Source organism: Pteronotus mesoamericanus, unplaced genomic scaffold (genome assembly GCF_021234165.1).
Source record: "Pteronotus mesoamericanus isolate MK-2021 breed Mesoamerican mustached bat unplaced genomic scaffold, CSHL_Meso_final contig_56, whole genome shotgun sequence".
NCBI classification, from domain to species: domain Eukaryota; kingdom Metazoa; phylum Chordata; class Mammalia; order Chiroptera; family Mormoopidae; genus Pteronotus; species Pteronotus mesoamericanus.
The window spans coordinates 17,740,714-17,765,063 of record NW_026555201.1 but is presented as its reverse complement, the minus strand read 5'-3'; the positions used below and the strand labels follow the sequence as shown (position 1 = coordinate 17,765,063).

Here is a 24,350-nt window from a genome sequence, read left to right as displayed (position 1 = left end):
GTGTACATACATTCTTTTAATATTATAACCCCTTAAATTGCTCAATTAAAGAATAATTTCTTCCCCTTCAATTATTTCTCTTTAGGCATAAAATATCATGCCTTTTTCTTCTCTGAAGATTCTTCCTTTTAAACCCTCAGCCAAGGATATCTTTATTGATTTTAAGAGAGAAAAGAAGGGAGTGGGGGAGAGAGAGAGACATGTGATAGAGAAATATCGGTTGGCTGCCTCCTGTACTAGCCCTGGTTGAGGATTGTACCTGCAACCTAGGTGCATGCCCTGACTGAGAATCGAACCCACAACCTTGTTTGGTGTAAGGGATGACATTCCAACCAACTGAACCACACCGACCGGGAGAAAATAACCCGTTTTTTAAAAAAGAGTCACAAATGTTCTTTTAGTTTTGTTTTAAGTCTAATTGATTCACTGACTTTTTTGAATAGCACACTGTAGGCCAGAACACAGAGCTGAGTAAAGCAACTAATAGAAGCCAGGTTCGTGAGAGCTTAGATTACCAGTGCCTTCCTGTCATCTTAAATTAAACTTCCTCATGCACTTTACAAGATTTATAACCCCAGGCTGAAAAGCTGTAAACTGTCCCAGTTTCACAGCAAATCTCCCAGAAGGAAATGATGTTTCCTGTAAAAGAGAAAGGCAAAATCCTCCATGGGGAGAGGGTTCCAAGAGCAGCGTGTGTGGCGGGGTTGCAGGGGTCTCAGGAAGTGGAATAGACAGTCATTCAAAGAGCTTGTACCCAAAGGGTTGCAATTTGAGTTGTGAGCTCTAGAGGAGCAAGTTTATCTAAAGTGAGTTGGCATATTCTTGATTTTCTCCAGCAAAAGAAAAAGTAGAAGAAGAAATGATCATCCATGGTGATCATAATCTACCATATTCCTAAAATAGCTCTTCTTTGAGTTCAGAGGGACCATCACTACTGTCTTTAACACTTGAATCATTTATCAATGGGATTTCTCATCTACCTCCACTTACACAATTATTTTCTTATTTACACATTTTAATTCTACAAAATCTATAAATAAAGTATTTATGATTCTTTAGTAAATAAAGTATTCAGACTATTTAATAAGTGGATTAAAAACATTTAGTAATCTGGATCAAAATTAAACTAAAAGGCCCACATTTTTAAAAAAATCACCTACTTTTTAGAAAGTTTTCAATAAATAAAAATTATATTTTACATATACCATCATTTTAACACTTCACATGTAAACCGAACCAGTATGAAAGAAAAATAAATTTTAATTTTACAATTTTCTTTCACTAGAATACTTTAACAGATATTCTTAGGAGAATTAAATATTTACAACATGAATTTTGCTCATTGCTGGCAGCTCTCATGTGCCAGGCACTGTGTATGGTTTTGGTGAAACTGAAATGTGTTACAACTAGAACTCTCATTGTCAAAAAAATATGGAAAAAAAATATGATTAGCAGAAATATTCTGAATACCAAAGACATTTACTAATGAAAATTAATTTTATGATTTTGAAAATTAAAGAATTCATTTCTAGCTTTTTTTTAAGATTAAGAAATAGTATTTCCCTTATCTCATAGTTAATACCTATAAAAATAACTGATTTCAATTCATCACTTTATATGAAAACATTTCTCATATTTTCCAAGTTGGTTGGAGAACAGGTATTTAATCTACTCTTTTCAAAACAGAAAGATAGAACAAATTGGTTTTATCTTTTGTATTAAATAAATGCAAATAGGCATAGCATTATATAATACAGCAAGATATTTAATCCTTGCCAATATAATATCCTTTTAGAGATCACTGACATAGAGAAAATCTAGTTTTATGGTTAATCTAGTCAAACAATTGAGAATTATGACTTGATTAATTAAGTCTTTATCATCCAAATACAACCAATTATTTTCACATGTGAAGGATTTAAGAAATTTAAACATAGCGTCCCACTTTTATTTTTATACAAGTACTACAGTGGACAATTCAAGTCAAATGACAAGAGATTGGTGAACAAGGCACAAGATTGAGTGCACATATCATCAATTTAAATCACATAAACAAGGCTATTTCAGGATTCATTCAGCAGTATGTAGCTGTCAATAGTATATTACCTTTGTAAGATTACATTATATTGACAAGGGCAAATTTTTGTATTAATAATATTAACAAAATGAATTAGTAATCTGGACATCTTAAATGACAATACTTTTATGTTGGATTAGTTGTAGGCATTGATATTCTTTAGCATTATGTAATTAAAAAAATTCTTAAAGGCAGACTGTACTCTATGAGCTACAAATTAGATACATAATTTCTGAATGCTAGATCAGTTTATCATATTTGGCTTGTCTAAGCAAAACAAGACCAAAAAGAAAGGAGTTATAAAACAAATAGCTTTAAACTATCAGTGACGCTCCAAAGCCGAAGCACTTCACTGTATCACCTATTTACTTTTTCAGTACCAAAATACTAGTAGACTTTGTAATCTGCCTCCTTCTCCCACAGAACTGAAATCCCATATTAGTAAAGGAACAGTATTGCAGAAAGGTAGCCACACAGAGAGCAGTGAATTAATGAATAACTGCCATAAAGCAAAAGGAACCTGATAGTTAGAATAAATTCATAAAAGGCCAAAAGAAGGATATAGTTGGGGGTCAGTTAGGATAGAGGCAAACAGTTCCATGCATCTGGGTAACCTCTGATAGTTCTCCTATGTGTCATTTTGAAACTTAACTGTCATTCAATATCATGACCAACCAATAAACAAGAAAATATTTAATTACCTTAACTATATTAATTGTATAAATATATACAAATTTAATTTAAAATTACTTACAATTGTAAGCATAAATCTATAGAGTTCCTACTTAAAATCTAAAGCCACTATCACACACATTCTTACCTTTACTCATTTCAAAAATAATTATTAAGAACTTACTATATGTAAGGCCCTGTGCTAATTCCTTGGACTACAACAATGACTAAAATATAAAAATATTGCTGTCCCCATGGTATTTACATTCAAGAGAGGAGAAAATGGAAGTAATAAACTATGACTATAATAAATAACTAAATTGTAGGTTAGAGGGTGATTAGAGCGGCCGAAAAAAGGAAAAGCACAACAAAGTACTACACTGAGGAGTGAAGATGGGCAGTCGGTAGGGTTAAAGGTTAGTCAAGGTAAGAAGCATCAGTTAAGCGGCAGCACTTACTTAAGCAGGTGACTTGAAAAAGGTGAGAGGTTTAGCCAAGCAGCCATCAGGGAAGAACATTCCAGGCAGATGGATCAGCTAGCACCCATTTCCTAAGATGGGAGCAAGCCTGGGCTGTTTGAAACCATTGTTAGCCTTTGGGCAGTGAAGTGAAATGTAGGTTCAAAGTGCTTTGTGAGTACTGACCCACTGAACCCCAAGAACAACCTCATGATCAGGGTCATTTTTATTGTTTTTAAAATGAAAACATGATGTACCGAGGAGTCAGGTAAGTTGCCCAAGGACACACAGTTAGGAAGTGGTTAAAATGGATCTAATTTCAGGCAGTTGATTCTAGGGCTGAGCTCTTCATAAGTAGAGCTTGGTTGCTCCTTGAACATGACACACGTATGCATGCACACTCCTGTATTTGTGCACACACTCACAAACACATACCCACGAGAGTGCTGAGGAAGCTGAGAGGCTAGAAGAGGAGAGTTTGTTCCCTATTTCCTATTCCTCTTGGTCCACATTTTACTTTTTTCTGTATTATGTATTTTACTTGTTAATCTTTAGATCAAAATATTGTTTAAATGAAAATGTTCAAATTGATTGAAGACATATGCTGTTATTATTTTCAAAAGAGCAAAACCAAACTAGAAATTCTTAATGTATAAATTACACATTGTGGAAATGCATAAAGTTATGCCTATTTATTTTAAATGCATGAGAACATACCATAACACTCATACTAAATTGAAATAATATATCCTAATATTTTTATTAATCTACAGAGAAAAGTTTAAGAACATTTTCTGGCTAAATATCCTGAATAATATAGCAACTAATCATTTATATTATTTACTTGGAAAGTGCTTTGGAATCAATAGAAAGGCCTCATAAATCATGATTTATAACTCACATCCCAAGCAAATGAAGATAAATGTGTCACTGGGATTCTGCATTAATTATCTTGGTTCTATTAGATAGACACTATATTCCTTTCCTATGTATATTAGGGGCTTTTGGAAAATGCTGAAATAAATTGTTATATGTAAGTCCATATAAATTCTAATTCACAGACAATTTCACTGCAACAAATCTATATGAATTGAAATACATATTAATTTCTGAAATATAATATTCTCTAAATCATATAATACTTCTATTATAATTAAGATGAGTTCCTCTATATCAGAATCCTAAGTGTTGCATTTAGTATAGCATGTACTCTACATTTATTAATTATAAATACAAAAGGTAATTAAATCCAATTTACCAGAAGAAAATTATTTAAGAGAGAGTCTACCTCAGTCTTAAAGGACACTGATGGAAAGGATACTTTTCATAAACTATCGATAAAAGAAATAAGACAGTTTTCCCCAAAATTGTATAAAATTACCATGACTGTTACATACAGCTCTATATTTTAAAATGTAATACAGCTTCATAACAACATGCATATCCAGCAAGAACAAAAAAAAAAAAAATCCCTCCCAAATGGTTATAACCACTGAGAAATTCTGGGCAAGAAATTACACATGGCAGGTACAGAAATAGAATGAGGGAGATCAATGACAAATGATATTCGACATCACTTCCAGAGTCAACATGGTTTGTATAATACCACTTTACTTCCTATATTTTTTCAGCTACTATTCTTGCTTCTTGTGAATTCAAATAGTTTAAACCAAACTCTAGGAAATATTATTTCTGGCAGTTTTTAAAATCTAGATCTTTTTCTATCAACCATCCCCCTAAAAATTAATAATAAAAATAAAAAATATTTCCTTTTTTTCTCCCTCTATACTCTTAAGAAATTCAATAAACTTACACTGCAGAGAAATTTTTTTTCACTTTGACTCCTGCACAATTTTACTTGACATCACAAAAGCCAACGTGATCTTAAACCAAAGCACACCCACACTATTGAGTAATGAGAAATATCCCTTATCACTCCATGGTCTTTGTAGGTATCTTCATGTTTTCCAGTGAAACTATAATTTTTCTTTATTGATTTAGTAATTGACTAAGTGAGAACTGGTTGACAGGTGAAAGAGAAAGGGATTTCTGAACTGTTGAATATTTGACAATAAGTGGGGGGAAGTTGGTGAATGTATTTTGGAGTTTCGTTTTAACTTTTCGAGTCAATGCTAACTGCCAAAAACAAACTCAAAATAAACTGAGATTTCAACCTTTGCTTCTCAGATGAAAAAGATTACATATTTGCATATGTTTAGTATGTGTATATATTTTTAAAGACAATGAAGAATATTTTCACATCATACATTCTCCCTCCTTAACAAAAATAATCATAGTTATTTATATAATAAAGCTAACTACCTGATACTCTGGTCATTGCTCAGGAACCAGTGTGTCAACTTGGCTCAGTTTATTCAGTCCTACTTGTTCAGTCAAACAAGCTGTTACCATGAAAATATTTTGTGGATGTGGTTATGTCCACAGCAGTTGACTTGAAGCAAGGAAGATTATTCTAGATAATCTGAGTGCGTCTGATTCATCCTTTGAAAGGTCTCAAAAAGCAGAATTGAGGATTCCTTGAGATTAAATGGAACATGTATAGCAGGTTCAGCTCATGCTGAGTTTCAGCTTGTTCTTCCTGCTGGGCTGGCTTTAGGATTTCAGACTTGCCTAGCCAGTCCCCATGAACACAGAAAATGCTTCTTTACAATAAATCTCTTAATATATATCTCTTGCTTCTCTGGTTGAACTCTGACTAATATAATTCCAAATTGAAAAAAACAAAGCAGTAACACAAGAGGGAAGGAAGTTGGCACGATTTGTTAGCCCCCCACCCCAGGCTGTGTCTACATGCACCAATAGACTCAAGTCAGACAAACATACATATGCACATGTATACATCCACACACACATACACTCATATACATGCACACACATACCACCTCTCATCAGAAACAGTATGTTTTCAAACACTCAAACCCCTATGTTTTTCAGACCTGACATTTTTGACATTTATGATTCAATTAATCAAAAGTATCAACAAAGGATACCTACACAACTGGAGACTAGGATTCAACAATTCAATAGCACATTCTAATACAACAGTAATTTGCAGAAGTAAGTAACTGTGCCATATTACTTAAGAAAGACATTTCAGACACTTCTATACAAGCCATAATCATCTTTATAAAACAAACACGAATACTTCAGGTAAAAAGTGATCAATGTTGGTCACTCAACCAAAAGAAAAGTGGTTTTATATTCTATAACATGAGTCAAATAATCCCATCACAGTGACAACAGTACATAAATATACTTTGCAAAATCACCAACGACAATTTGTTAAACACAAGTTGTATCTACAAATTGATTTTAAACACATCCTCTGCTTCCCTTCCTTACCTGGACTGCATATCTTGTTGGGTTTTGGCCTGACTGGCTTCTGCCGGAGGAGAGGTGTGAGTGACCCGCTGCTGAAGTTCCACCAAGGACTGGTAGTACTGTTGTTGATGATGTTGTTGCTGCTTGTAGCGAGACAAACTAAAAAACAGCCCTAGAATGGCTTTTAAGTTTCCATTTCTTATTTCTGTATCAAAGGGAAAATATAAAAACAGTATCATATGAAATGAATGTGGTGTTTATTTTTATTTTTTTACAAATGAAATTCTAGATGCCATTCTGTTAGACAGTACATCTATGAATGTAGAAATGCAATTTGATTCTTTTGGTCATAAATGCAAGCAAATCTGAATTTCTGAAACATGCTAACACTTCCAAATACTTGAAATTTCAGGGAGAAAGTGAAGGAACAGAGAGAACAAAGAACAAAGTTTACTTGAGTGATGCTCTTTGCTGACCCTGAACTACAATTTTTCTAGAGTTAGCTTCTTCTTGGAAATGGATGGGTTCTCTGCCTTGTGCTAATCATTTGATTTAGTGCTCTGCTTCCCTCACAAATACACACAGCTGTTACCAACAAAGCGATGGCTGTGAACCGAAGAAAGCAAGCCACTTAAATGTCATTGTCCTGCATTATAAATACTGATGGGTTGGGTGCAACTCATAATAGCAATTGAATTTATAGCAGTCAACATTCCTCCTAAATCACCCACCAAACAGTTTATTAAAATACATATATATAGGTATACATATATACTATATATGCTCCAAAAAGCTGAGTACATCATAGGTATCAATTTTAGGTGGTCCAATTCTTTTATTTTTAATTCAGTGCACATATCAATAAATAATAAAGATCAGTTTACTCATGACTTTAGATAAAAACATAATTGAATAAATGCAAATGAAAATCCTAATTCTAACACATGGATCTATGTAAATTTTTCCAACATTGAATAAGACATTTAAATGCACAATCTGAGACTAGATTTTTCTCTTGAACTTATAATTGAAAAAATGGGAAAAGAAATAAAATACAGCTTGAAATAAGGCTAGGCAACCAGTAAGCATATTTTAAATAAAACTTGCTATTGGCAATAAAACACACTCTACTGCGAGGTCAAAATTTTATGTCTTTTTTTGGTGTTTAGAAACATTAATAAACTATTTACAATGCTTGCTCTCTGATGGTTTATAAAGTCATACAAACTATGCAGTGGAATTATTCATATAAAATAAGGCTCTGAGTTTTTCTTCTATTTTTTCACCCGAACTTTCCTCACAGTTGCCACAATATGGTAGAGTTGGCTTGGTCAATATGAGGCCACAGTAAGAAAGTATTTTCTTATGTTAACCTGAATGATTTTAAGAGTTTAACATTTTTTTATTGTTTTATTATTATGCATATTTAATTAATATAGAAGGTCATTTTGAGCATTCATATATTTAAGAAAATAAAAAAGATCAATAGGTTTATGTTAATATAGAATGTCAAGTGAGAAGGAAGATATATGTAAAATAGTAGCATTTTTAGCTTGCTTTTAACCACTTGGAAAGTAAAGTATTCTCCTGGGGAATTTTATCAAGTTTTATTCTAAGTAACAGAACTACCAGTGAAGTCTAAGCCTAAGCTTTTGGGGTATTCAATACATAATTTAACATTAGACATTATAAAATATAAATATAATAAAATGCAATATAAAAGAAAATCTAAATATTGAAGAAAAATTGGGAAAAGTCAGTCAGTAACTCTACTAAATGTTCATTATGTTTGAAAAGCCACACAATTCCTCTTTTTTCCAATGATAGCAAACACTTAAAAACTTAGAACTATCTAATATTTCTAGTGTCTGTGAGACAAAAAGCCTTTGCAGAGCAAACTGACTGTAGTAGAAACATTAAGCAATCTAAATGTTCATAATGTTTAACAGTAGCTAGAATTTTTTAACATAAGAATTAATATTTTAATTAAAAGTGGTTGTTGATGATGCAGGTCTCAAAGAACTTGCTATTTCATAACTTTAGCAATTGGTTTTTGCTAACAGTACTTGAAAGTTTTTCCTAAATATATATGTGGAAGAAAAGGATTCGGAAAAAAGATAACAGAACTAGTTGTCTTTTTCAACTTTTCTACATTCAATTTTAATGATGGCCTTATAAACCTTAATGACTTAAAGCATTTACATATAACAGTTATTAAATACTGTAGTGCTAATTATTTAAGAGTTCATGATGACTTATTTAAAATGATCAAATATTTAAACTAGAACTACCAATTTGATCATGTTAATAAAATATTTGAGCATCATACTATCATTACCTGTATTTAAATCCATATATTATCCAGCATTACCTATCCACCAACATTCCTCTACTTAAGACTGTAAAAATACTGTACACTGATAATATCATAAAAATGTTCTGTTAATTTGCCCCCTTCCCATATACTCCGTAACATAAAAAGCAGTTAATTAAAGCATACATTAATAACTGTTGCATTTATGTTTCTATTAGTTTAAAAACTTTACTCATTTCCTTTACTGTATTGAGGAGCTATGTACTTTCAACTTACATTTCTTGCATTATTAAAAAAATCTTTCACAAACTCGGGCATCATTTGTGACAACTGTGCTTTTTCTTACCTTCAGCAGACAGACCTTGAACGTTTACTCCTCTGGCTGCTAGAAAACTAAGGCAGACATCAACATTCTCAATCTGTAATATAAAAGCAGTGAAAAAGTCACTTAGAGGATTATTTTTAAATAAATAAATGAGCTAGAATAAGACCAAGGAGAAAGATAAAGAAAGAATGAATGCTTTACATTCATTTCATACTACAGATCTTTACCAGAGTTTAGCTAGAATTGTTTTGGCTAATTGCAGAATGAATATAAAGCTTGCATTGTCCAGTTTGGTACTTACAAACAATTCATAAAGGCCTGATCAAGAATGGCATTCTTACAGATTAGCAACCCACCTACTCATAAAACCAGATTTTTGTGATCCGCAAGTGAGATTGCTTCACAAAGAGTCTCAACTAAATCATCCATACAGGAGGCAACAGTTGCTTGTGTGTCTTGGAATGTCAGGTTGTGGGTATTTGAGATTCAACCAGTAATATTTGCTAAGTATTCCTAAAGATAAATAAGATGGATGAGGAGTTGATATAACATGAACAGGATGAAGCATATTTTCATCCTAAACCACAGCAAGTTTTTCCTTTTTAAAACTGTATTTGTATGTCTACAGTTGGTTGAGGAGTTCTCTGATTAAATGCATGTATTGCCTTTGTAATTTAAAAGACTGATGCCATGGCTTTTAAATAGTTTCAATAACCAGCTTGTTAACAACTTAGTGTGACCAAACAAAAATGATTTATGTTAATTCACAGGTTGATTTCAACATTGGCCATGGTGTTATACCACAAAGTTTAATGTCCAAGTCTTTTTGAAAAGAGTATGGGAAACTAGATGGTGCCAGTTCTCTATGATCATCTCCCTGGGTTTTTTGCTATTCCATAAATCTTGAAATTCTAAAGTAATTAGGAGATTTAAAGTTAATATTTGGCAAGGTATTACTTTCTGTCTCATTAAGTTCTCATCAAAAGCTATGCATGAGGACACACAAAGTTCTGCCAAAGTCCTCTCTAGCTTAGCTTCATAGTAAGGTCAAAATGCCTCTTAAAAAAGAAAAAGAAAAAAAGAGATTCAAGAACCTGTCTTATAAAATAGACAACTATTTATGTTCCTTTTTAAATGTAAATTTGTATAAAATTGAAATGATATCCAATGAGGTAGTCTTTGCTTCAAAATGAGTGTAGTCAAGGTATACACATTTACTCTGAGAACAATTCATTTTATATTGATTCATTTCAAAGTGACTTTTACTTAGATTATTCTATTGAAAAAATAATAGAGTTGAAGGTGCTCAATATAACATGACTAATCTCAGTCTATCTCCCTCTTTACAGATTAAACAATTGATCTGCAGAGATGGTGTCATATAAAGATGAGCAAAAGAAGTCAACAAAATTGTATATACTATGTGATGCTCAACTTATATGAAATTTAAGGTGAGGAGAACTAAACCATGAAAACAAAAATTAGAACAGTGATGAACTTGGGAGGAATATCGTCTGGACAGGGGGACCCGGGCTGGCAGTGTCCTTTGTTAAGATCTGAGTGATGATGACCCAGGAGTATGGACAGTATTAAAATATTGATCAGCTATATACTGAAGATTGTAGCGTCTTACATACTTTCTGTTTGTTTTACCTCAATTCCTATTAGAGTACTTTATATCCTCCTACATAAGTTTTATTTGAATTTAAACTAAAAATAACATGATTGACCCTTTGTTTTGTTGAGAATAGACTCTAGACATACAAGGATAGAAGTATGGAAACATGTTAGGTGGCTATGAAAGTAATTTAAGTGAAAGATCATCTTATTTCAGAGAAAGGTGATGAGAAATGGTCTGATTCTGGATAACTTTTGAAGAAAGCTAGCAGGAAGATACAGCATAAAAAAAAGAGAGAAGTCAAAGACGACTCTAAGTTTTTTGGCCTCAGCATATTGATGGATGAAGTCTCCATCCATTAAGATGGAAAAAGACATAGGTAAATACAAGGAGTTGACTTTTGAACATGCTGTCTAGCCTATTAGACACGCACATGGAGATTTTGAGTAGGTAGTTGGACACACAATCTGGAGTTCGATTAAGAGATTTGGGAGTATAGATCTAAACTTGGAAGTCATCCTCATACATATGGTAATTAAAGCCATGAAGCCAGATTAAATCACCAAGAGTATGTAGAAACAAAAATGAAGAAGAAACAAACATTGGGCCCTAGGAGATCCACTGGAAAGAAGAGAAGGAATCAACAGAGGAGACTGAGTTCCCTTTACAGTGGTAAGAAAAGAAAATTCATCCTCAGTGGCGTGTGTACCACCTTTCTCATTTGGCTAGGTCACAGTCACATTTATAGCTCAGAGATAGTCACTCCCAGGACTTTTACTTGCCTGTGGTTATGTCATGCGCAATTTCTTGGGTCCTTCTGTTTGTGGCTTACATTTTATTAGAATGGAAGACCTACATTGCCTCTCTTTTTCTTGTTAAGTTTAAATATGGTTAGATAACTATAAAATATCGACTGTATAAAGGAAACAAAACAAAAAGTTTCCAAGTTCTAGATATAGTTGATATTTTCAGAAGTTTTAAAATGTATGGGCACATTGAGCCTTGAGGATTTAGAGGATTCTACAGAAATCGTTAATGTTACACAATGGCCTAAATGAAAATGCTTTTGGTTGGAGGTAATCTGAAAATGGACTGTTGTGTATGTTTTCTTTCTTGAAGATACTAAACAAGTTCAATAGAAGGCCCATATTTTACAACTGAGTAGTTTCTGCTTGTACAATTAATATTAGTGTCTTAAAACTTTATCACTTAATTTTGTTTATATTCTATAAAATCAAACCATTCATTTATTCAGTCTTCAAACATTTATTAAACTTTATGCCTGGAATTATGCTCAGTACTATGGATACAAGTTTCAAGACACAGTCACTATCCTTATATTTTCTAAAGAATATTGACTGATTTCTAATATTTTCCACTGTTCCCATGAAAAATGGGAGCCATTTTTCAAAACAGAAATGTGCTTGTCTAATTTCAAAATTGTACGTTTATCTTGACTCTTATAAACTTGTTAAATATTAGTATATCTATTGTTAAATTACAAATTGTTTCAAATGAGGAACAGTTGGAGTGTGTATTGAAAATACCAGTATTTATTCATTTTAGTGTTGAATAAAATATTCCTCTAAAATATATAGTTTTTAATTAGCACAGCTCTTTATTTAACTCACACACTTTAACCTGCATGTTTTATGACACTGAGCCTTTTAGTATTTTTACTAAATCGGTATAATCTGTATAATCAGTATAATCTATTTTGGGAAATGTAACTGGAGGAATCTTTCACAGTATCAACAAAGTTATATCTTATCCATTCACAGGTTTCTTTCACTTTTACTTGTGGGTATTTAATAGAAATTATTTTTAGGCACTAAATATGTGGATATAATTAATATCATCTTTATAGTTACTGATTCAATTTAAACCACAGCACAGACACAAAGATCAATAACTCCATCAGCGACTACTGACTGTTTGGTATGGGTAAAGAGCTCTGCTAGGTAGTGGAGGGATATAAAAATGAATTATAAGGTCTTTGCCTATGTGAGCTTCTAAAACAGCTGAAGAGAAAAAAAATAATTCATAAATTACCATAACACACATTCCAAAAGGAAATTATAAACAACACTGTATGGCAATGAAGAGAATGGACTTACTAATTTTCATTGCACATCTGGGGAAAGCTTCACAGAGCATCATTTATATTAAAAAACTAAGTCCGATTTCAATAAGGTTAAACAGGTATCTGAAGGAGAGGCGGGCATGCCTATCTGAGCAACAAAGAGCTAAAGTCACAAGAATGCTTGAGAATAGATCATTCCAGTCTTTCTGCAATTATGTTTACAGAGCTAAATTTACCTGCAATTAAACAGCTCTGTTGCCCCTTGGATTCTCTAAAACTACAGCAATATAAAAAGTTAAATAATTATAAACCTGGAAGCAGACATAATACTTCACAGACTAAGTCCTCTCTACAGACGTTATGCGTCCTGGTTAAGGCACGTCTTAAGTGCTATGTACTGCTGTTGTGAGTCATACATAGAGATGAGAACATAAACTGTTAACTTTCTCTGCATTGTGAATTATTTTGTGACTTGTGATACTTTTTATTAACTTACACTCCCTACTTTTCATGATAAACTTGTGCTGTAATGTCATTATATAAATTAATTAAACAATTGTGATTTCAACTAAAAAAATAGGTAAGATGGCTCAGTTTGAGCAAATCGCTACTCTACTGTAGAATCTGAATAGTTATATAGATTTTACCCAAGAGATTACCCAGATATAAAATTGTCTGGCAAATTAAATAAAATGCAGTGATATTTTTGCACTAATTAAAATTGGTTAAGATGTTTATTTTCATTCACCTAATTATTAGTTCAACCTTTTTTCCTTTCCTCAAAGAAATCAACCCTGGCCCCTAGAGGTCTGTCCTTTTCATATGGTAGCTGCTGTGTAGTTTGTTTGGCTTTATCTTTATTCCTATGTGAGCAGACCCACTGCACTTTGTACATATAAACAGGGAAAATGAAAATATAATGGACTTATTATTCCTTTTTTTTTAGAGTGATTCTATAGCTGGCTAAAGCCTGGTTCACATTGCAAAGAAAGAGAGAACTTCCTCTCCAGAAAATTCTACTGCTTCAAGGAATTTATTCCAATGAAATAGTCAAGTGCTCCAAGGTCTACGAAAGAACTTGAAGGTTTTCAAAAAAAAAAAAGTTACTTAGAAGATTATTAATAATACCAAACATTTAAAACAACCCAAATATCCACAGAAGGATGCTATTTAACTAGACGGTGGTGGAGAGTGATCCAAGATGGTGGATCAGGAGGAACTTGCACTCACCTCCTCCCAGGACCACACCAAAATTACAACCAAATTAGAAAACAACCAGCCTAGATAACCATCTGAAGAATAGCCAAACAGAAGTAACTAAGGATTTACAGAAGAAGTCCCCTCAAGACTGGCAGGGGGTGATTAGAAATGGAAAAGGCTGGCCCTACACCGGAGTGCAGTGTCTGAGGATCCAGAGAGATACTTCAGCTGCAAATGTCCCCCTGAGGAGTGAGGGTCTCAACCCCAAGCCAGGCTCACCAGCCCAGAGCGCCAGAGCCAGGGAGAAGAGCCCAAGTAGTATCGGGCCATGAAAATCAGTGGGGAGTCTGTCTGCCTGGGTGAGATGGGAGACTGCCAGAAACCCTGGTATCCTCTTAAAGGGAAAGTACACAAAAATCTCACTCACAGGCACTTACCCTGGCTCCAGCTCAGTGATGACAGCTCAGAAGGTACTGGAGTCATACGCAGAGAGAATGAGTTGTGTGGCTTCAGGGAAAGGGCTGGAGGGACAGCCACCAATGTCTGTGTTGAATCCCTCTCTCACGCAGCCCATAGATGCCATCTTTCCTGGTCAAGTGCTCCCTTCATGTGGCCTCAGCCCTGGGAGCTACACTCGCCCCACCCTGACAACTCCCAGCTGCAGCCGTTGCTTGCTAAGTTCCTGCAGGCTATGGGCTCTGCTTGCAGCCACCAGTCTAGGCCCGCATTGCAGCCTTTCTTGAAAAACCCTTGAGGAATTCCAGGCAAGCTGGGGTAGGGCGGTGCCAGAGACACACTGAAGACTGAATTGTGTGGCTTTAGAGTGAAGACCCTTTTTCTCTTGCCTCCAACCAGTGCCACCATTCCTGTGTTGGGATTGCCCCCCTGCATTAGCCTGGGGAGCTGTACTAGCTCCATCCTGACGACTCCGAGACCACCACTCCCTGAGACCATGCTGGAACACAAAGGTCTGAAGGCCACAGGCGAGTGGCAGCAGGCCTCAGTGTACCCTAAGACTATTGCTGAGTGGCCTCAGACCCAGAACTGGCACCAAATTCAAATCTGCATTAACCTGGTGAATACCACCTGCCCCTACTTGGTGCTTCTCTGAGAAACTGCCACATGCAACTCAGGTGCTGCCCAGGCTCTTTTGGTAGCTGAAGCTAAAGGATAGCTGGCAGGTGATGGTAAGTCTTGGGGTACCTTGGACCTTTTGCTGACCTGCTTCAGGCCTGGGACTGCGGCAGCTTGCCTCACTATGCATCTTGGTCCCCCTTACCTGTATCTAGACACACACATATTGAAAGGGACAGAAAAAGACATTTCATGCAAATAGACACAAAAAAGTTGATGTAACAATACTTATATCAAACAAAATAGACTTTAAAACAAAGGCCATAACAAGAGACAAAACAGGACATCACATAATGGCAAAGAGATCAATCCAACAAGAGGATATAACCCTTGTAAACATTTATGCACCCAATGTAGGATCACCTAAATATATAAAGCAAAGATTGATGGACATAAAGGGAGAAACAGATAGTAATACAGCTCTAGTAGGGGACTTTAACACTCCATTGAAATCAATGGATAGAACTGCTAGATAGAAAATCAACAAGGAAACAGCGACCTTAAATGACATGTTAGACCCGATGGATTTAATTGATATTTTTAGAGCATTTCACCCCAAAGCAGCAGAATATACATTCTTTTCCAAGTGCACATGGAACATTTTTCAGAACAGACCACATGTTAGGATACAAAACAAGTCTCAATAAATTTAAGAAGATTGGAATCATATCAAGCATCTTCTCCAACCATAATAGTATGAAACTAAAAATCAATTACAACAAAAAATCTGAAAAACACACAAACACATGGAGTCTAAATAACATGTTACTAAACAATGAATGGGTTAACAATGAGATCAAGGGAGAAATCAAGATGTCTTGAGACAAATGAAAATGAATACACAACAACCCAAAATCTACGTGTCAGGCCTGAGAGGGAATTCATAGTAATACAGACCTATCTCAAAAAACAAGAAACATCTCAAATAAACAATATAACTTTACACCTAAAGGAACTAAAAAAAAAGAACAACAAAGTCCAAGGTGAGTAGAAGGAAGGCAATAATAAAGATTAGAGCAAAAATAAATGAAATCAAGTTTAAAAAACAATACAATGTCCTGGCCAGGGAACATGCTTCAACATAATAAAGATCATATATAACAAACCCAAGTTAACATCCTACTCAATGACTCAGTTGGTTGGAGCACTGTCCCATGCACCAAAAGGTTGTAGATCAATTCCCAGGCAGGGCACATATCTAGGTTGCGCGTTTGATACCTAGTTGGGGCGCATATGGGAAGCAGCCAATCATTGTTTCTCCCTCACATCGACGTCTGCCTCTGCCTCTCTCTCTCTCTCCACCCTGACCCCCTTTCTCTTTCTCTAAAGGCAATCAAAGAATGTCCTCGGATATGAAAAAATGAAAACTTATATTAAAAAAACAAAGGGTCAATGAAACCAAGATCTGGTTCTTTGAAAATAGAAACAAAATTGATGAACCTTTAACCAGATTCATCAAGAAAAAAAGAGGGAGGACCCAAATAAATGATATCACAAATGAAAGAGAAGTAACAAATGACACCACAGAAATATAAAGGATCATAAGAAAATACTATGAACAATTATATTCCAACAAATTTGACAGGCTGGAAGAAATGGATACATTCCTAGACACATACACTCTCCAAGACTGAAACTAAAAGAAACAGAAAATCTCAACAGATCAATTACAATGAATGAACTCAAAGAACTAATCAAAACACTCTCAACAAACAAAAGTCCTAGACCAGGTGGCTTCACAGGTAAATTTTGCCAAATGTCCAAAGAAGAATTAACAACTTCCCTTCTCAAACTATCCAAAAAAAATTCAAAACAAGGGAAGATTCCCAAGCTCATTTTATGAGGCCAGCATTATCCTAATTCTAAAACCAGATAAAGACACTTACAAAGAAAATTATAGGCCAATGTCCCTGATGAACATAGATGCAAAAATCTTCAAGAAAACATGAAAAAACCACATTCGGCAATACATCAAAAAGATCATACACCATGATCAAGTAGGATTTATTCCTGAAATGCAAGGCTGGTTCAATACCCAAAAATGAATTAACATGACCCACCACATAAGCAAAAGAAAGGAAAAATCATATAAATAGATACAGAAAAGGATTTGATGAAATCTAGCCCTCACTTATGATAAAAACTCTCAGCAAAGTGGGAACAGAGGAAACATGCCTCAACATAAGAAAGATCATACATGACAAACCCAATTTAACATCATACTCAATGGGAAAAATCGAAAGCAATTTCCTTAAGATCAGAAATAAGACAGAGATGCCCATTGTTACCATTCTTACTCAACATAGCACTGGAGTGGAAGTCCTAGCCACAGAAATAAAAGGCACACAAATTGTAAAGGAAGAAGTATACTGTCATTATTTGCAAATGACATGATAGAGAATCAAATTCCACCAAAGAAAACTACTAGAACTGATAAACTCAGTAATGTAGCAAGATACTAAATAAATACTCAAAAATTGTTTGCATTTTATACATCAATAACAATCTGAAATGAAACTGGGAAAACAATACCATTTATAATAGCATCAAAACCAAAATAAAAAACCTATGAATCAATTTAACAAAGGAGGTAAAAGACCTGTATTCAAAACATTATGAAATACTAAAGGAAGAAACTGAGGAAGATACAAATAAATGGAAGCATATATCATGCTGATGGATAGGAAGAGTTAACATTGTTAAAATATCCATACTACCCACAACAATCTATAGATTCAACACAATTCCTATCAAAATACCAACGGCATTTTTTTTTTTACAAGACTAGAACAATAATCCAAAAATTTATATAAAACCACAAAAGACCCTGAATAGCCACAGCAATCTTGAAAAAGCAGAACAAATTTGGTGTTATTATGCTACCTGATATCAAATTATACTGCAAGGATATAATAATCAAAAAAGCATGTTACTGGCATAACAAAAGAAACAGATTAATGGAACAGAATAAATAGCCCAGAAATAAACTCACATCTGTGTGGTCAGTTAATATATGAAAAAGAAGGCAAGAATAGGCAATGGAGTAAAGAAGACAGTCTATTCGATAAATGGTGTTTGAAAAATTAAACAGATATATTTAAAAAAAGAAACTAGACCATATTCCTATACCAGCCTAAATGTTATACTAAGATTTCATGAAATCCTTTCCTGTATCTGTTTATATGATTTTTCCTTTCTTTTGCTTATGTGGTGGATCTTGAGTTTATACAAGAATAAACTCAAAATGGATTAAAGAATTAAATGTAAAACTCTAAGTCATAATACTCCTAGGAAGAAAACATGTTCAGTAGCACTGATATTCCTCTGAGCAATAGTGTTTCTCATATATGTCCTCAGTCAAGGGCATACTCAATACTATAAAACTATAGTTTTATAGTAAATACTATAAAACTCAATACTATAAAAGCAAACAATCCTATTAAAAAGTGGTCAGAGGCCCTGAGCAGACAATGCTCCAAAAGAGGCCACTCAAGTGGCCCATAGACTTATGAAACAGGGTTTAATGTAACTAATTATCAAAGAAAGGCAAATTAAAACCACAATGAGGTATCACCTCACACATACAGAATGGCTATCACCAATAAATCAACAAACAGCCAGAGTTGGTGAGAATGTAGAGAAAAGGGAAACCCTCACATACTGTTGGTGGGAATGCAGACTGGTGCAGCCACTACAGAAAACAGTATAGAGTTATCTCAAAAAATTGAAAATGGAACTACCTTATGACCCAGCGATTCCATTTCTGGGTCTGTATCAGAAGAAACCTGAAACACTAATAAAAAAGAATATATGCATTCCTATGTTCATGGCAGTGTTTTTTATAATACCCAAGATATAGAATGCCCAAATGCCCATCAATAGATGAGTGGATAAAAAAGAGGTGGTACATATAAACAATGAAATATAACTTGGCCATGGAAAATAATGAAACCTTTTGCAGCAGTATGGAGAGACCTAAAGGGTATTGCACTAAGTAAAATAAATCAGATGGAGAAAGACAAATACCATATGATTTCACTTATATGTGAAATCTAAAGAACAAAATAAACAAAATAGAAACAGGCTCATAAACGCAAAGAACAGACTGATGGTTGCCACGGGGAGGGGAGTTGGGGGACTGGGGAGAAAAAGGCGAAGGGATTAAAAAGTACAAATTGTTAGTTGCAAAATAGTCATGGGGATGTAGAACACAGCCTAGGGAATATAGTCAATAATACTGTGATAACTGCATGTGCCAGGTGGGTACTGGGAATACCAGGGAGATCATTTTGTAAGTCATCTAATTGTCTAACCACTAAGCTGTACAACCGAAACTAACACAAAATGACATTACATGTAAACTGTAAATAAAAAAGTAAAATTTTTAAAATATAAAAGAGTTAAAAAAATCTTTGTTTAACCAGGATAAAAAGTTTTTAGTTCATTAAAACATTGCCAAGCCCTTAAAATATATATAATTTTATAGGAGACAGAGAGAGAGAGAACTCCAAGGTAATGACGAAATGTTCCGGTCAGAGAAACACAGACACCTAGAGAAGCATGCAGAAGGGTTCATTGCTGATTAGAGATCAATGGACAAGAAGTGGGGAAAGTTATTACCTAACACTCCTCTAACATAATTATAAAGACATTTTCTTCTGAGGTTGCCATTTTAAAATGAGAAAAGTGTTATTAGATAATTAAATTGACATCCTCAAGGTCACACAGACAGAATTTGTCAGAACCAGATTCATCACATGAACCCCCTTTTCTGCTTAACAGGAAGCCTGAGATAGTCCCTAAATGTTTAGGAAGAGTTCATCAAATACAAGGATGTGGTGTGAGGTAAAGTCAAGAAAGGAGCACGATGTGAACTGGTCATGGTTGAAAAACCATGCAAGGAATTCAGAGTAGTCAGGAATATCAAGAAATCAGGTAAGGGACCTGCAAGGAATTCAGAGTAGCTGGTAATATTGAGAAACTTATTTAAATCTTTCTCTACAACTTCTTTGTTGACTGCTGTGAAAACTGGCCTCTCCAAAGGTCAGTAGCCTACTACCAGTTTAAGAAGCCTACATATTCTCATAGGAGAGAGCAGGAGGAGGAAACTCCTGAAGCAAGAATCTCGAAATATGGAGAACAGTTGTGGAGGGAGACAAGGCCATAGAGATAAACAGGGCTAGATGAACAACCTCCATGTCCTGCTGAGGGCCTGCATCTGATCTTAAAGCACAGGAAGCTAAAGATGTGTTGCAAGCAGAAGAAAGAAAGAATTGGTGTTGCATTGAAGACATACATTTTATATGACCACACAGTACGTACATAGATGTATTGATAGATAGTAATAAAAGTTTCAGAAATCAATTTCTACCACATTACCTAAAATGCACTCTGATTTTTGAAAAATTCTATTTTAATGCATTTCATTTTAAAATAGCATTGGCAAGATATTGACTTCTTCACACACCAGGTGAAAAAGCTGCAGTTTAAAATACCCCATGTTATATGTCAAGAACAGAAGTAGGAAAATGGTTTTGAAGCTACTTCTTCCTCCCCCACTCCCCAACCTAGCACAGGAAGAAATTTCATACAGAGTTTAAAGCATGTTACGTTATTTATTCTAAATATGAAAAAAAATCTTTTCATTTTCATCATAAACTCTGGTAAATTACATATCATTTTTCCTACTCAATAGAGGCTTACAGAGATGACACTTATTTTATAAGTGTGCACAATCAATAAATAGCAGAGTCCAAAATAAAACTCAACCCTGTGAGGGTCGGATAAACTTGCTCTTTCTGCCACACCATGCCTCCAACCACTGTAATTTAGGCATTCTGACGGAGCCATTTCCAGCCTCTGACTCAAGCTCCCTACACGATGGGCAGGCATCTAGGACATAGAACCTGGCACAGAATAGGTCCTAAATAAATGTTTGGTTGAGTGTAAGGGTGAAATTGTGTAATGTATGGTAAAGCCAGAGGTAGTATGTAAACTTCACTTCTTTCATACATATTCTAAGTTTACAAGATTTTAATCTTGCAAATTATTTTTCAAATATCCAATGCATTTTTTTTATCCTGATGGATTAATATATAGATGATTGACATGGTCACAAGCCAAGGAATGTCTGCAGTCACCAGAAGTCAAACCAGTCAAGGAATGGATTTCCCCAACAACTTCTGGAGAAAACGTCAGGATGATGAACCTTGAGGTAGCAAAGGGAGGATAAATGAGGACGAACAGAAACTTCGCTTGGCTGAGGGGCACATGACGCGGTGCGCAGGTGATGTTTTTCTGAGTTGTACACTTGAAACCTGTATGGCTTTGTGACCCAATGCCACTGCAGTAAATTCAACAAAAAATATATTGTAGAAATATTAAAAACATTTCTCAATGATTATTATATGCATATATATAAAGATTATGAATTTCCCTCTAATGAAAGAAAAATTTCAAAGCTTCTCTCCAAAAAGAAAGAAAAGGGTGTACATGGAATCTGGATGTGGAATCTAATCCAAAATTAATTACTTTACTTCAGTATCTATTTGTTCTACTAATGGTACAAACCAATTTAAATATGATACTCCTCAGAAGAACACTTAAACCATTTAGTCTACAATACAAAGTTAATGCAGAAAAACACCCTTCTATTTTCAAGACTTAATTAATTTCTGAATGGCACACCAGATAACTTCCATAAAGAAACAAAATTTTCATGTTGCTATTGTTTTTCTTTATAAATTAGACAATATATTTGAGGAAATATCTTTCTCCTTCCTATGTATGTAGTTTTAAAAAGCTATAAGGATTTAAAATTCAAATATATCTTTAAGACTGAGCCTTTGGTGTTTTGTTAAATCAGTCTAGCGAGTCAGAGTTCCAATGGACGTTAGAGTTCTAATCTCCTCATGGCAGACATAGGCAGAGGCTTCGACTGCTTACGGAATTCTTTTTCCTGGGCTCCATGACATAGTCAGAGTTAGAATTCCAGTGGCCATAGTCCTTTAAACATGACACGCTTCTCTCAATGTCCTCATGTTATTTCAACTGCTTCATTTTAACTTCAAAATACTGGTTTACAGAACAACTTTCAGAGACAAACTCAGTTTTAAAAATCAGCAAATATAAATATAAATTTCCAAATACTAGTAGTTTATGATTATTCTTCCAAAGTTTGAACTTATATAAAAAGAAGAAACTGCAAAGTAGAGATTTAACTTAGTATTTTGCTGGAGATCAGAGCTATATTTGTAGTAAAGCACTTGTCCATTATGTTATCTTTTCCTAGCCATTCCAAGAGATGAACAGTTTCAAAAATGTCAGGGGATCATGTGAATGGACTATCTTAGTAATATTCCACTCTTCTGAGTCATAGTGCTAGAATCCTGCAGTATGCCATTTATAAGATCTTATTAAACCTTTAAGAGCATTCCAATATTTTGTCTCTTCCCTATTTGGTTAGAAACCTCATTTTATCTTAACTAAACAGGTCTTTTAAAAGAGCAGCAACTACAAGCAGTGGCTGGAAGAACTAAAACTTTAGAGGACAGGGTGATAATAAAAGTACAGGATACTGTTACTATCAAGGATAATTTCACTGTCCAGATAACTGTAAACAGCAGGAATGAAATAAAGGTGCCTATGAAATCCATACAGTAACTATTCTGGAAGTCACTAACTGTGGTTCATGGAATCAGAGCATTAAGGTAAGACTGGAACCTAATTTTCCATCTTGTAGGAATAAAAAAGAAAAGAAGCAGAACAAAGTTACAAAAATTCTCATATCAGTAAATTTTCAGTAACATGATGTGATAGAAAACAAGGCTGAATGTTGTGGCTGAAAACAATGAGCTACTACGGTGAGGTAAAGAGAGGAAGCAGCAAAGAGGAAGGACAAACTGTGACCACATCTGCTAGATCCGGAGTCTTGGTTTGCAAATATTTCCCATAATCAAATTCCCTGATCCCTCTCTGCATTTGTGAAGCTCCTTAAACATAATGGTCTATTTTAAAATGAAGAAAAACTTGTCTTCAAAACAGCTTTTCTCCTACGTGTTTTACATTTTTGTCTACGAACCTTGCACTTGTGCCTGTGCCTTTCAAATGAATGTCGGGCATTTTTTTCCTGCTATTTTTAATCCACTGGGCATTCTGGACATTCCTGGTATTTATAGTTTACTAATTTATTTCCTCATGTAATCTCACCAAAGTCGTGGCATGCAGCATATATTTTAAATCCTGATACCACCCACCTAGAAATTACTTAACAGGTGCTGTCCATACTGGTAACTCCATCTTTAGATGAGGTTAAATATAGTGCTGAGTAAGCTGCTACAAACTAAGGTCTGTTTTTCAGGATGAGTTTAGTCTCAAGCTTATTAAGGAAAGATAGCCATGACTCTAAAACTCTATGAATATAAACTGCAATCTCTCAATACTTGTGTTAGTAAATTGCTAAAAGGACAAGTTCATATTTTTCTTAAACATGTACTCTTTTGGCCCATGTTACTTGAAAAATTATTTTTACACTTTCTTTATCTATTTTTAGATACTGTGATTGCATTTTTCTTTACCATGTAATGTAACCATTAGAGAATCACATGGAAATGAGCACAATCATATTACCCAACACTTGAAATTGTTACTATATTGATTTGAATTCCTTCAATTTCTATGTAACCCACTGCGAAATACCCACATCTTCATGAGTCATATCTCACTATGACATGGCACAAAGGAAAACCTATCACCATTCTTTCCCAACATTAAATCTTCCACACAAACTTCAAGACACCTCCTTCGCTACTTGATGTAGAATTCGGCTTCGTCACTTGTCTCCCTTTTCCCCTGGATCCTCCTCCTCCTCTTTCCCTACTGTCTCCTCTTCCTCTACTTACTTCCCCCCTTGCAAACACTCCCTTTATCTTGCTTTCCTCTCACACTGTATGTTTTTCTATTCTTTTATTCAACAGGAAACTCCTTAAAAGATTATTCAATACTCAGTGGATATCTGCAGCTCTTAGCTACTCCTTAACACACAAACATTCTACAGAAGATGTTCACATAAAGGCCGTTAATGCCTGTCTAATTACTAGAACACATTCCTCATTCCAGTACACCAGCT

General features: G+C 34.6%; 1 protein-coding gene across 2 annotated transcripts in view; it reads right to left on the bottom strand.

The window, feature by feature from the left end:
- Nucleotides 1-24,350, bottom strand: part of NAV3 (neuron navigator 3) — a 324,575-nt gene that overhangs the window by 208,207 nt on the left and 92,018 nt on the right. For both annotated transcript variants that reach the window (XM_054580143.1, XM_054580145.1), the window contains exons 4-5: nt 9,210-9,282; nt 6,571-6,754 (exon numbers count right to left, since the gene is read on the bottom strand). In XM_054580143.1, the coding sequence (XP_054436118.1) occupies nt 6,571-6,754; nt 9,210-9,282 (257 nt within the window). The remainder of the gene's footprint in view (nt 1-6,570; nt 6,755-9,209; nt 9,283-24,350) is intronic.